The following is a 12,934-nucleotide window of genomic DNA, read 5'->3' as shown; positions in this document are numbered from 1 at the left end:
AGTCTTGCTCTCTTCTCACACAGAACCATGGACACTCCCTCTCCATCTGGAGCTCTGACTCAACCAACCACATCACACCCAAGGCAGTCCCCTCAGCCTACTTTAGCACGTGAGGTCATTTCTGATCAAACCTCCTTTCATAACATCAGGGTGTGCCACAGATGATTGGTGAGGTGCACTGAGATCAAAGTTAAATTATACTTAAATGTCAAACTCTGGGTGCCTTCAAATTATTTGATGACCAAATAGGAAAGAGTTATTTCACTAAAATAATTAGTCCATCTCTTACCTATCTTCAGCCTAACTCAGGATTACACTGAAGTGAACCTGCTGGGGTGTATTTTCCAGAAAAGGGCCAAGAAAAGGTAGCAGGAAAAATACCAAGTGACGGAAAGTTAAGGGTTCTCTAGGTCAGACGTAGAAAACCAAACTTACCCATATCATCATCAAATATAGACTTGGCTTCCACTTTCTTTTTGGACTTTTCTTTTGGTTTTACAGTTAAGTCAGCAAAGATATCAATGTTATCATCAAATAAATTGGATTCCAATGTTTTCTCCTTCTCTCTGGTTTTCTGAGAGGGTTTAATTGCTTCCGTAGCAAATATATCATCCTTGTTAAGCCAAAAATACATACAATGTTAAATCAATTTTTCTTTTTAAACTCAAACATGTCAACAAGCCATGGAAATGCAAATGGCCAGAGTGTTGTGGAACAGCCTTGAGACTGCCCCCTCTGCCTGGGACGCACTAACCCAGATGTCTGCACAGCTTGGCCCACCCATCTCACCCCGGCTCAAATGCCGGCATTGCAGTGACACCTTCTCTACCAGTCCTGCCTAAAGGAGCACCTCCTACCCCTACCAACCACTCTGCCCCAGGTTATTTTCTTCATGACACTTAGTACTATTTGAAAACATCTTAATTTTCCATTGCCCTGTTTGTATTTCATTATCTTCCCAGAGAGCTCTGAGGAGCCTAGCACTTCTCTGAGCTCACCTCGTACCTGCAGGCCCCAGGTGCTCCATAAACATCTGCTGAGCAAATGCCACTGAAAGTCTTATTGCCTGCACTAAACTGTCAGCTCCAGTCAGGGCCAATGTCCCCAGAACCACAGGTTAAACTCTCAAGCTGGACTGGTGGAGCTATATGCATGTCACCGAGTGGCATGCCCAGGAAGCTGACTACAATATTCTATAAAAATTAAAAAACTGTAAAAACTAGACAAACCAAGACCTGCATCAACGATTGTGGCCAGCCAAGAAATACATTCTACATGAAACAAAACAAAAAGCCACTTCTGAAACAATGTTAGACTTATTAATAAAAGAGCCTAATTATAATTACTAAGCAGATGGCTATGGGGTATGCATGCAACAAGTTAAACATAATCCATGGCTCAAATAAGCCAATCAGATACCCTCCTTAACTTAGACACAAAAACGTGTTAAGTCCTATTACCTCAAAAATATCTTGTGTTGTTGATATGACATCCTGCTGACTACTGGATTTTGTTTCATTTTTCTTGACTTTCTGATCTGTAAAGAGGTCATCCTCATCTTCCAGGAGAGGAAAGGGATTTGTTTTCTTTGCTGGTTTTGGTTTCGCAGACTGAAAGAGATCATCATCACTGCTGGCCTCGCCTAGAGCAGGAAACATGGGGCTTTTTGCTTTACCACCCACTGGCGGGTTGGCAGAATTCTCTGCTATCTTTGCCTTGGGTTTTGTTCTCTCCATGGACTGAGATCCAGTGCCCGTGGAAAAGATGTCCCCAGAATCAAAAAGGTCAGGCTCGCCTCTGGACTTCGCAAAGGGGCTTCTGTCCACTCCTGGCACAGGAACACCTTCCCAAGGTGCAGCGGCAGCTGCCAGGGCCTCCTCAGTGCTGTCTTCTCCACTGGCTGCTCTGAGCTGTTGCCGATGGCCATTTGCGGAAATGGCACCATCAGCCCACTGTGCAATGGGTCCTCTGGGGACACTTATGTCCTGAGCCTCGCTGGACTCCTGGGCAGCCAGCCGCCTAGCTGCACGGGTCTGTGGTCTACGCTTCCCTCTCATCTTGACACGGCTCTGCAATGGCAAAAAAACACACATTGATCTAATGATAAAATAAAGTGTTCAAAGCTACCATGGCAAAGAATCAGTGACTCAAAATACTGTAAGGTTATCTGGTTTACTTCAATGAAGATATTATCGAAGACACAGAAGAGGTTATTTCTTAATGATTTCCAAGGAAGGTGTTTAATAGCTCCTAGTACTCCAAGACTAAGTCATTCTTAATCCTTTAGAGTTCTCCATTTTTTAATATTTCCAGGGCAGTTTCAGTTCAGTTTGACACAAAAAGCTTCATCTGTTGCTGGAAACCTGGAAAGTAGGCATGTTGGCTCTCTGTGTCTCACAACCCCTCCCTTGGCACCTACTCTGCCTTCCATAGAAACGTGGGTATCTTTCCAAAGAAGAAAGAATCGGGGAATTCTGGTACTAACCTTTGTTAGGGTGCTAGCCTAAATTCTGGCTCCAGGAGCAGGGAGAAATACAAGACAATAAAGAGAGGTAATCTAAGGCGCTGTTTTCTTCAAGTCAATAAACATTAAATTCAAACATTAAGTATTCACATAAGAAATACGGTTTAGAAATCAGAACTTTTAATATAATCTCAAAACACAGATCACTTAGTAGCAATGATGCAGTGTTTATGATATTTTCCAAAATATACAATCAAGTAGAATTTTGAGAAGCTACAACCTACTTTGGGCAAAGTATGATTGTGTTGCCAGCTTCAGGGGAATGTCACAATTTTAGTTGCCAATTTAAACCTAATAAAAAAAAAGCCAACGAAAACTGTCATAAAAGGAAGGCTGTTTTGTTTTGCACAACGAAACAGGTTTGGAAACATTTGAAATGAGTCTATTTGCCAGGGTTAGGTCATTCTGTGTCCTGTCGCTTACTTGGAGATCAATTAAGGCTTTCCAGAGAAGGGAGATTGGATAGAAACAAGAAACCCAACTAAAATGAAAGGAAACGTCAAAGAGTTCACAGTTCATTGAGGAGATCCCATGAAACAGCGTCGCTGCTGTGGGAACTTGTGCGGGGAGTGCAGGGCACAGTGACAGAAGTGGGGATGTGGAAGCACAGCTGTGGATGGAGAGGAGCATTCCTGGTGAGGAGGCAGCAGAAGCCTTGGGAAGCAGCAGAACAGACCATGTGTGTTCAGGGAGTGGCACCTGGTATGCCTGGAGTCAGGCTGGAAAGTGTGCAGTGACTGGTGGGGAAGCTGCACACATGGGCTGGCACCGATTGTAAAGGCGTTTCATACCAAACCTAGGAGCCTGAATGCTATCCTCGGAGCAGTGAGGAAGCAAAAGCAGGAAGGGCATGATCTGCTCTGTGGTTAGAAGACCCCCAGGTGGCAGTGCTGGAAACCTGCAGGTGTCAGACACCAGCCAAAGTGGTGAGACATTACTGTGGCTGCTGAGCAGAATGCAAATGTATCAAATACAGGCCATGGAAAAGCAGGTGCAGGATGAGAGGGGGTGGGGAGAATGGAGAGAGCGGCTGAAGGAAGGATGAGGCACCCCATTCAAAAGGAGAGTCAAAGACTGCTGTGTATGCAATCGATAAACTAGAAAGAAACAGACGCATATTCCGGTTAAAAGAAGACAGCAAGGAAGCAAAGATGGTTTCATCACCTTGTTTGCACTGTGTAAGGTGTCTGCCTGAGCTGGAAGATCAAAACTCACACCGGTCTCCCCACTCCTGGGAAGAACAGGCACACTTTCCAGACCGTGGCTCCTTCTGTGTTCAGATGAAGGAAAAGCCAATTCTGGCAAAACAGGCTTTACTTCAGAGATCTGGGGAGCCGCTGTGGGCAGCAAGGCCGCGGGGTTGATCGCTAAATTTGCCTAAAGAAGAAAAATGAAACTCTGTATTTGTTCTTCAACACAGCAGTCTATTATCTTTACTCTGACACATGACGAGACTCGGTGCACATAATGTATAATACGAGAGGAGAAGAGAAATGTAGGAAAATCGCCTCATCTAGTCTCAGAATTAAAACAGAGGGTCTTACACCTATGCCCACCACTGGGCTCGAAGAATAGATGTTAAAGACACAGCACACAAGAGACAACTAGGTGCGGGGGAGGGGAGGCGGGGGAAGAGATGAGAAGATGCTTGGCAGCAGCTGACAAAAGTAGGAAACCCAAAAAAGTTTATAGATGCCACAGGGCAGGCAATGAAGATTCCAGTGTTTTAATTACTTGTATTTTCCCGATCCGAGTGGATGGTTCTTTGGTTTTAAATGGAGCGAGACCTGATGATTCCTGTGTGAAATTACATCCAGTTAAAAATCCATTGGGGAAACAGAAAGACAAGTGTTTCTTATGCCTGTAAATAAATCTGTGATGGAGCAGAACTGTCACTTTCTGTAGCTCTTTAATGGGAAAGGCATTCAAATCTCTCCTGGGGTCTGTCGTTTCACTAGCACTACTTCACGTATGCCTCCTCCTCTGTCACATAAGTGGAAAACTCTCAGATCAGATATAGAGTCAAGGAACACAAGATGAGTAAGATTCCCAAGAATCACAGTTTATCAGAGCACCTAAAACTGACCAGCAGGCAAAATTACCATGTTGGTTATCAAATACAAATTTCAAGGAGCACACAGAAATTCACCCATAGCCTAATGCACTGGTCCTAAAAGCAAAAGATCTGAGCCCCAGGAAGGGTCAGTGGTGATGTGCTGGTCCAAGAGCCTCAGGTTTACAGCTCAGGACACTAAGGCTTCAGTGAGACACCCTGGGACACCTGCACATGGAACTGGCACTTGCTCTCCAGTCCTGGTCTGTTCCCAGGAGGAGCTCCACAGCGTTCTGAGAAGACTGCTGCAGAGTAGGGCCCAACAGCAGTGACCTCGGAAGAGGCAACACTGAGAGCAGCCAAGAAATCAGATGTAATTTATATTTATTTCTATTTTAATTCCATTCCAAGGAAATCCAGAGGGGGAAATAAATGCTTTAGTGGGAAGAAGATTCTTCATCCTACCTTAACTCCACTTTAGAGTCAAATCTGGCATGGCATCAAAAAACACTAACTATTAAAATGCAGATTTGTGACACTCTGAGGTGTGGAGCGAGGAGAGGGGAGATGACTTGCGGGGAGTGCAGTGAAGACAAAGCGGTAACCCTGGTTGCTATTTCCTCCTTAACGCAGACAAGTCTGAATAACTGTGGGTCTGCATGATGGAATTTCTCTGTACTGGGATGCAAACAAGAGTTGAAAATCCTTAAAGAGCATTTCTAACCTGAGGTGTTTCCGGCTTCCATAGGCCTTTTTCTTTACTACCTTGAATGGATTCAGGATGTTTCTGGTTTTTGAAAGAGTCAACAGAGTGGTCTTTTTTCACTACTCTCTTTTTCTCTTGTACCTTCAAAAGAAAAAAAAAAAATACCAAAATCCATCAAATATCTTAGAAAATGTAAGGAAAAATCATAATGCAAAAAATAATCCTGGCTTCTGAGTCTTAAAAATACTTTCTCAAATGAGGGCTGAACCAACTCAAAGGTAGCATTTCAGAAATAGCATTCTGAAGACTGCGGCTGTCACAGGAGTTCTCTCTATGATAAAAAGAAAACAGAGTACTTACAAAAACCTATTGGGGCTGGGGGAGAAAATGACATAGGAAGGCTAAAACTCAGACTGAAGCTTTGCACCTGAAAGGCATGAATATTTAGTCACCCCAGTGTATGCAATGGTCTTTCAATCAACCATTTAAACATCACACAAATGTATAGTACAGTTAGAGAGCCTGGATTGTTAATGTTTTAATGTTAGTATAGGGAACCTAAGATGGGGAACAACAGAAACTAAGCACTGCATCCTCCACACACACCCCCCTCCGCATATTATTTGCCATTCATTTAGTAGGAAGCACCATGACTATCCTAGGATTTTCCTTAATCACCTAACTGGACGTTAGTTTCCTTTCCTGGAATCTTTCCCACACAACCTGGTATTGAGAACAAAAGGCTGGTACCAAAGGCTGGGACTTGGCAGAGCTGAAAAGATCATCAACTTCATCATCCCCGAACAGGCTCCCAACACTTGGCTCTAACAGCTAGAATAAACAAGACTCAAGTTCAATATCCAAAAGCAAAACAATTTACAAAGAGAACTAGGTGAGCTGCTGAGACGGTACCCAATATAATAACAAAGCCATAATGTGGGGAACCATTTGGAACTGACCTTGGGTTTTTTGGTGCCAGCGAAAAGGTCAACATCTGGGTCATTGTCCTTTTGGAGCTTGTGGCTGAAAAGGAGCTCTTCATCCTGGAAGACACCTGTGCTCTTGGGGCGGGTATCAGGATCGCGGCCCTGGGAATAGGAAGGAAGGTCACGTGTGATTAGAGCTGTAAGAACTTATCTCAAGGAAGTTACACATGTAAAGATGGACACAACAAAGATGTCCTCTGCAGCTGTATTATATTAGCAGAAGGCTGGCCACAGCCTAAAAGCCACTCAGTAGGGGCAAGAAACATTAACAAAATGGAATACTATGGCGCTTCCAAAAATAGCAGAAAATATATTTATAAATACAAAATTATATATATATATATACACACAAAGCAATCTGTTAGTTCCATAATGAGAAACATTTTGACGATAAGAAACACACAACTGAATGAATTCTCTCCATCTCATTCCCAAAGGGAAGAAGACACAGCAGGTGACTCACGCACAAACTACACAGAGTGGTCAAGTATGTATTTCTCACCTGTAAGCACTGCAGACCAAAGACCTGGCCCAGGTGCAACTACAAGCCTTCCCATGCCCATCCATCACTTCTGCCCTACTTTCAGACTCCAAGTGAGTCCCTTTTTGTTTACTACATATCTAACATTTAAAAGTTACCATCAACATTATTGGTTTGATAATATAATACTCTAGACCTGACATTCTTTATCCCTATTTCTTTAGTATCACAGTCACAGATTAAAACTTAACAAAAGGGCCAGGTGTGGTAGCTCATGCCTGTAATCCCAGCACTTTGGGAGGCCAAGGCGGGCGGATTACCAGAGACCAGGAGTTCGAGACCAGCCTGGCCAACATGGTAAAACCCCATCTCTACTAAAAATACAAAGATTAGCCAGGCATGGTGGCGCGTGCCTGTAGTCCCAGCTACTCGGGAGGCTGAGGCAGGAGAATCCTTGAACCTGGGAGGCGGAGGCTCAAGTGAGCCAAGATCACGCCATTGCACTCCAGCCTGGGCAACACAGTAGGACTCCATCTCAAAAAAACAAACAAACCAAAAAAACCAACTAACCAAAAACTTACTTCTAACAAAATAAATCACATTAGCAATAATTATTATTGTCATACATAAAAATGAGTTTAACACAGCAAGTAAGGTTAAACATTTCACAACCATGGACAAACATTACAAAACCATACACAGTAAGAGACTGGGAGAATATATATCGAATTAATCATATTCACTGTGTGCAGCTCTCATTTATAAATAGACTTATAGTATTAGAATAACAAAAAAATTCATAAAACATTTTTTGTAGAAATAAACATAGACTATTTCTTCAGTTAGATCTATAAAAAGGATTGGCAATCTATGACCTGCCAACCCCGTTTGCATAACATCACCAATGAGATTAAATTCATCTAACATAAAATCTACCCATTTACAGTATACAATGTAATGATTTTTTGGTATATTCAGATTTGTGTAACCACTACCACAATCTAAGTTTAGAACATTCTCATTACCTCCAAAAGAAACCCCAAACCATTAGCAGTAATTATTCATTCCTGCTCACTGCCACTCCCAGCCCCCAGTACCTACTAATCTACTTTCTGTCTGCTTCGATATGCCTATTCTGGACATTTCATATAAATGGAATCACATAATATGTGGTCCTTCATGACTGGTTTATTTTATTTAGAAAGTTTTCAAGGTTCATCCATGTGGCAGCATGTATCAGTACTTTGCCTTTTTTATTACCAAATAATATTCCGTTGCATGGATATACTATATTATGTTTAGCCACTGTTTCCATCTTAAGGCTATTATGAATAACACTGCTGGGAACAATCACATTCAAGTTTTGTGTGAACATATGTTTTTAGTTCTCTTGGGTATGTACCCAGGAATAAAATTCCTGGATTGTGTGGTAGCTCTATGTTACAAGAATTTGAAGAACAGCAAACTGTTTTCCAAAGTGGTTGTACTGTTCCACATTTGCAGCAGTAAGGAGAATTTCCATTTCTCCACATTCTTACCAACACTCGTTACTTCCCTTTTTTGTTTATTACAGTCCTTTTCTCGGGTATGAAGCGGTATGTCACTGTGGTTTTGGCTTCCCTGACACTGAGCATCCTTCTGTATGCTTTTTGGCCATTTGTCTATCTTCTTTAGTAAAATCTCTATTCAGGTGTCTGTCCTATCTATTTTTTTTCAGGCTAGAGTACAGTGGTGTGATCACAGCCCACTGCAGCCTTGAATTCCTGGGCTCCAAGGACTCTTCTGCCTCAACTTCCCAAGGAGATAGAACTATAGGAGCACACAACCAGTCCTGGCTAATTTTTAAAATTTTTTGTAGAGACAGGATCTCGCTATGTTGCCCAGGCTGGTCGTGAACTCCCGGCCTAAAGCCATCCTCCCGCCCTGGTCTCCCAAACTGCTGGGATTACAGACATGAGCCACAATGCCTGGCCTATCCCTTCTGTCCTATCCCTTCTTTCATCTGGGCTATTTGTCTTTTTAATATTGACTTATAAGTCTTTTACATATTCTGGATCTAAGTCCTTTATCAAATACATGATTTGCAAGTCTTTTCTCCCATTTTGTGGGTGGTCGTTTGACTTTCCAGATGGTGCCCTTTGAAGCACAATGTTTTTCATTTAAATAAAGTCCAAGGTAGCTATTTTTGTCACTTGTGCTTTTGGTGTCTTATCTAAGAAGGCTTTGCCTAATCCAAGGTCATGATAATTTATTCACATACTCTCTAGATTCTTGGAGTTGTACAGTTTTAGTTTTTACATTTGGATCTTACACTGGATCTGAGTTTGTTTATTAATGGGTCCAACTTCATTCCTTTGCATGTAGATAATCAGCATCCTGGCACATCTGCTGAAGACTATTCTCTTCCCACTGAAATATCTTGTCACCTTAAGCAACTGACTGCAAATGTGAGGGTTTATTTCTAGACTCTCAATTCTACTTCACGGATCTATACCTTATGCCAATACCACCCTGTCTTAAAGTAAGTTTCGAAATCAGGAAGTGTGAGTCTTCTAACTTTGTTCTCCCAAGACTCTTGGCTATTCTTGGTCTCTTACACTTCCGTAAAAATTCTAGGATCAGCTTGTCCATTTCTGCAAAAAGCAAGCTGGAATTTTGATAGAGATTACAATAAATCAATCTGGGAAGGAAGTATTGCCACGTTACGAATATTAAGGGTTTCTGGTCCATAAACACGAGATGTCTTTCCATCTATTTTAGGTTTTTAATTTCTTTCAATGTTTTGTAGATTTTAGTTTACAAGTCGTGTACTTCTTTTGCTAAATCTACTCCTAAGTATTTTACCCTTCTTGGTATTACTATAAAAGAAACTGATTTCTTAATTTCATTCATAAGCTAGTAATTGCTCATGAAAGTTACTACTAGTAAGCCAGGTGTGGTGGCTCATGCCTGTAATCCCAGCACTTCGGGAGGCTGAGGCAGGTGGATCACCTGAGGTCAGGAGTTCGAGATCAGCCTGGCCAACATGGTGAAACCCCATCTCTACTAAAATTACAAAAATTAGCTGGACATGGTGGTGGGTGCCTATAATCCCAGCTACTCGAGAGGCTGAGGCAGGAGAATTTCTTGAACCCAGGAGGCAAAGGTTGCAGTGAGCCGAGATTGTGCCATTGCAATCCAGCCTGGGGGACAAGAGTGAAACTCTGTCATAAAAAAAAAAAAAAAAAAGAAAGTCACTAGTAGTAACTTTCATAAGCTAGTAACTGTTCATTACTAGTTTACAGAACAACTGATTTTCACATATTGATCTTACTACATCCTTCAATCTTAATGAATATAATTATTTCCAATGGATGTTTTTGTAGATTCCTTAAGACTTTCTATATAAAAGATCATGCAATCTGCAAACAGTTTGTTTCACTTCACTTTTTCCTTTCCAATCTGAATGCCTTTTATTTCATTTTCTCACCTACATGCCCTGCTTAGAATCCCCAGTACAAGGTTGATTAGAATTACCAAGGGTGGACATCGTTGTGTTGTTCATGATCTTAGGGTTGAAACACATGTAGTCTTTCACCATTAAGTGTGATGTCAGCTGTGGGATTTCGTAGATGTCCTTTATCAAGTCCATTAAGCTCCCTCCTATGCCTAACTAATTGAGTGCTTTATCATGACAAGGTTTGGATTTTATTAAATGCTTTTTCTGCATCTGTTGAGATGATCATGTGCCTTTTAATTCTGTATTTTACTGATACAGTGTATTATATCAATTGATTTTAGATGTTCAACAAACCTTGCATTCCAGGAATAAATCTCACTTCTCATAATGTGCAATCCTTTTTCTATTTTGCTAAACTGTGTTTAGTAGTATTTTTTGTTGAAGATTTTGGCCTCTACATTCGTAAAGGATATCTGTAGCTTTCTGGTGATGTCTCTGTCTAGTTTTAATATCACAGTCATACTTAACCTTACAGAATGACCATCACCTGTTTTTTTTTTTGAGATGGAGTCTCATTATGTCACTAGGCTGGAGTGCAGTGATCTCGGCTCACTACAACCTCCAACTTCCTGGTTTAAGCAATTCTCCTGCCTCAGCCTCCCGAGTAGCTGGGATTACAGGCACGTGTCACCATGCCAAACTATTTTTTGTGTTTTTAGTAGAAACAGGGTTTCATTATGTTGGCCAGGATGGTCTCGATCTCTTGACCTTGTCATCCACCCGCCTCGGCCTCCGAAAGTGCTGGGATTACAGATATGAGCCACCATGCCCGGCTGACCATCACCTATTTTTATTAATAAAACTTATTGGAACACAGGCATGCCCATCCATCTTCATGCTTCCTAGGGCCGTTTTCATGCTGCCAATGGCAGAGCTAGGCAGTTATGAAAGAGCCCAAATAGCCTGCAAAAGCTAAAATAGTCATTATATGGTCCTTTATAGAAAAAGTTTGCTGACACCTAATCAGTATGAAAGGTTCATCTACAACACTTTTTCTTAAACTGAATGTTAGAAATACTTAACTGTACAGCTCCAGCCTAACTTCCCTTTCCTGTTGCTTACATCCCACAACTGGCCAAGGGGCAAAGCTTTGCTAGAAGGAACAACAAGGTCTGTAAATCCCAGAAGAGGTGGGTGAAATTCTAATCCCCTATCCTAACACTGCTACCTGAGGTAAGAGTTCCTGATTAAGATTCCCAAATATCTAATTACTGCAGAGAATCATTAACATGCTACAATGAAGGTTAAGATTCCTTCAGAAACTCAAATGACAGAACAACAACCATGAGATGAGAATCTTTTATCTCATCTAGAGACTTGAACTGCTATTGCTTTTTGCTTACCTTTCCTACTTCTTTCTGGGGAGCCTGGATAGTGTTTTGATCTTCCATTTTATCCTCTTCCTCATCAAACAAGCTAAGAACAGTTTTGGTTCTAGCCTTGGTTCCTTTGTCCAATGGGGATGATGAAGAAAATAAATCAGAATGCTTGACTGCTTCCTGAGCAGATCTAGTCAAAAGTCCTTCCTGAAAAGGAAAATAATAGGGGGGAAAAAAATAAGTAACACCTGGAAATATAAATCCTATCATGAAGCATGCCAAGCTCCTCATTAATTCAGTAACTGCCACATTTGCATGACTCAGGGCACAGTGAATCATATCTGCTCCCAACTCTTGATTGGCTGCTCCAAGAGACGGTCTTGTACAATCATTCATAGCCAAAGATAATTTTTCCAAGCAGTTTAAGACCATGGGTCCCTCTCTCCTACCCAGTGATAGGACAGCTATGATCCTGATGCACACTGGTGGATCATGAACTAGGAAGAACTTCTAAGTGACAAAGATAACACAAGTGCAAATCACTGGGAGTAGACCAATGAATTCGCAGCATTTAACTAACACCTAAGCCCCAAGGGGAAATCTAATCGGGAAAATCCGACCCTCAAATGGTAGAAGGCTTACACTGTATAGAAAATTGAAGAAGAATCTCTCAAATAATTCTAAAATGCAGCATTTATTCATTCAACAAGTAGCACATTTCAGGTAAGATACCATTGATTGAGGTACATCCTGATTTCAGAATACTCAAACTATTAAAAAAATGCTTCTTTAAAGAAATACATAATTTATAACATAGTGCCTACTGTGTGCAAGGTAATATGCCAAGTACTACAGATATAATGGTGAGCAAAACAAACCGGGCCTAGTCCGCAAGGGGCTTACACTCAGTGAGGGAGAGGGCAGTATAACAACCAGTCAGAGTCAAGTGTGGACTGGGACTGGAATAGGACAGGGGTCCACACACAGCCACTGGGAAGAGAATGTCACACAGGAATACAGGTACAAATGAAATGCTTGTATCACTGTAGCTCCAAGGAGCCTCAGCAGTAAATGCAAATGCAATGCTCTTCACACAGGCCCTGGGAGATTTTAGACCTAAGCAGCTGGACACAGTATATAAGAAAAGTTAAGAGAAAGAGAAAAGGCATATAGAGGCTGAAGGCAACCACAAGGCTGAATGCCCAGGCGTGGTCAACAGCACTACCCACGGGCCTCCTGCAAGAGATGGCAGACAGTCCAGGACACGAAAGCTAGTGTTTTAGAAAGAGTAGACATTTCGCTCTACTCTGTAATTCCTTGCCAATATCATCTAAAAGTAAAAGGATGCTAAACTAAGATCTCCTTA

General features: G+C 41.7%; 2 protein-coding genes across 10 annotated transcripts in view; one reads left to right on the top strand and one right to left on the bottom strand.

Moving 5' to 3' along the window:
* LOC103215798 (WASH complex subunit 2A) overlaps positions 1–12,934 on the bottom strand; it is a 64,354-nt gene that overhangs the window by 2,022 nt on the left and 49,398 nt on the right. For 3 of the 5 annotated variants that reach the window (XM_073018967.1, XM_073018970.1, XM_073018968.1), the window contains 8 exons: positions 11,593–11,775; positions 6,243–6,371; positions 6,034–6,114; positions 5,302–5,424; positions 4,259–4,321; positions 3,689–3,901; positions 1,461–2,069; positions 436–613 (listed from right to left, as the gene is read on the bottom strand). In XM_073018967.1, coding sequence (XP_072875068.1) covers positions 436–613; positions 1,461–2,069; positions 3,689–3,901; positions 4,259–4,321; positions 5,302–5,424; positions 6,034–6,114; positions 6,243–6,371; positions 11,593–11,775 — 1,579 coding nt within the window. The remainder of the gene's footprint in view (positions 1–435; positions 614–1,460; positions 2,070–3,688; positions 3,902–4,258; positions 4,322–5,301; positions 5,425–6,033; positions 6,115–6,242; positions 6,372–11,592; positions 11,776–12,934) is intronic. The other 2 variants (XM_073018969.1, XM_073018971.1) reach the window with 1 other exon arrangement.
* Positions 1–12,934, top strand: part of LOC103215797 (ribosome biogenesis protein BMS1 homolog) — a 76,324-nt gene that overhangs the window by 58,825 nt on the left and 4,565 nt on the right. The window lies entirely within an intron of this gene.

This window comes from Chlorocebus sabaeus, chromosome 9 (assembly GCF_047675955.1).
Source record: "Chlorocebus sabaeus isolate Y175 chromosome 9, mChlSab1.0.hap1, whole genome shotgun sequence".
In the NCBI taxonomy this organism is placed as follows: Eukaryota; Metazoa; Chordata; class Mammalia; order Primates; family Cercopithecidae; genus Chlorocebus; species Chlorocebus sabaeus.
Note: the sequence above shows the minus strand (reverse complement) of the source record. Positions and strands in the feature narration are given on the sequence as shown.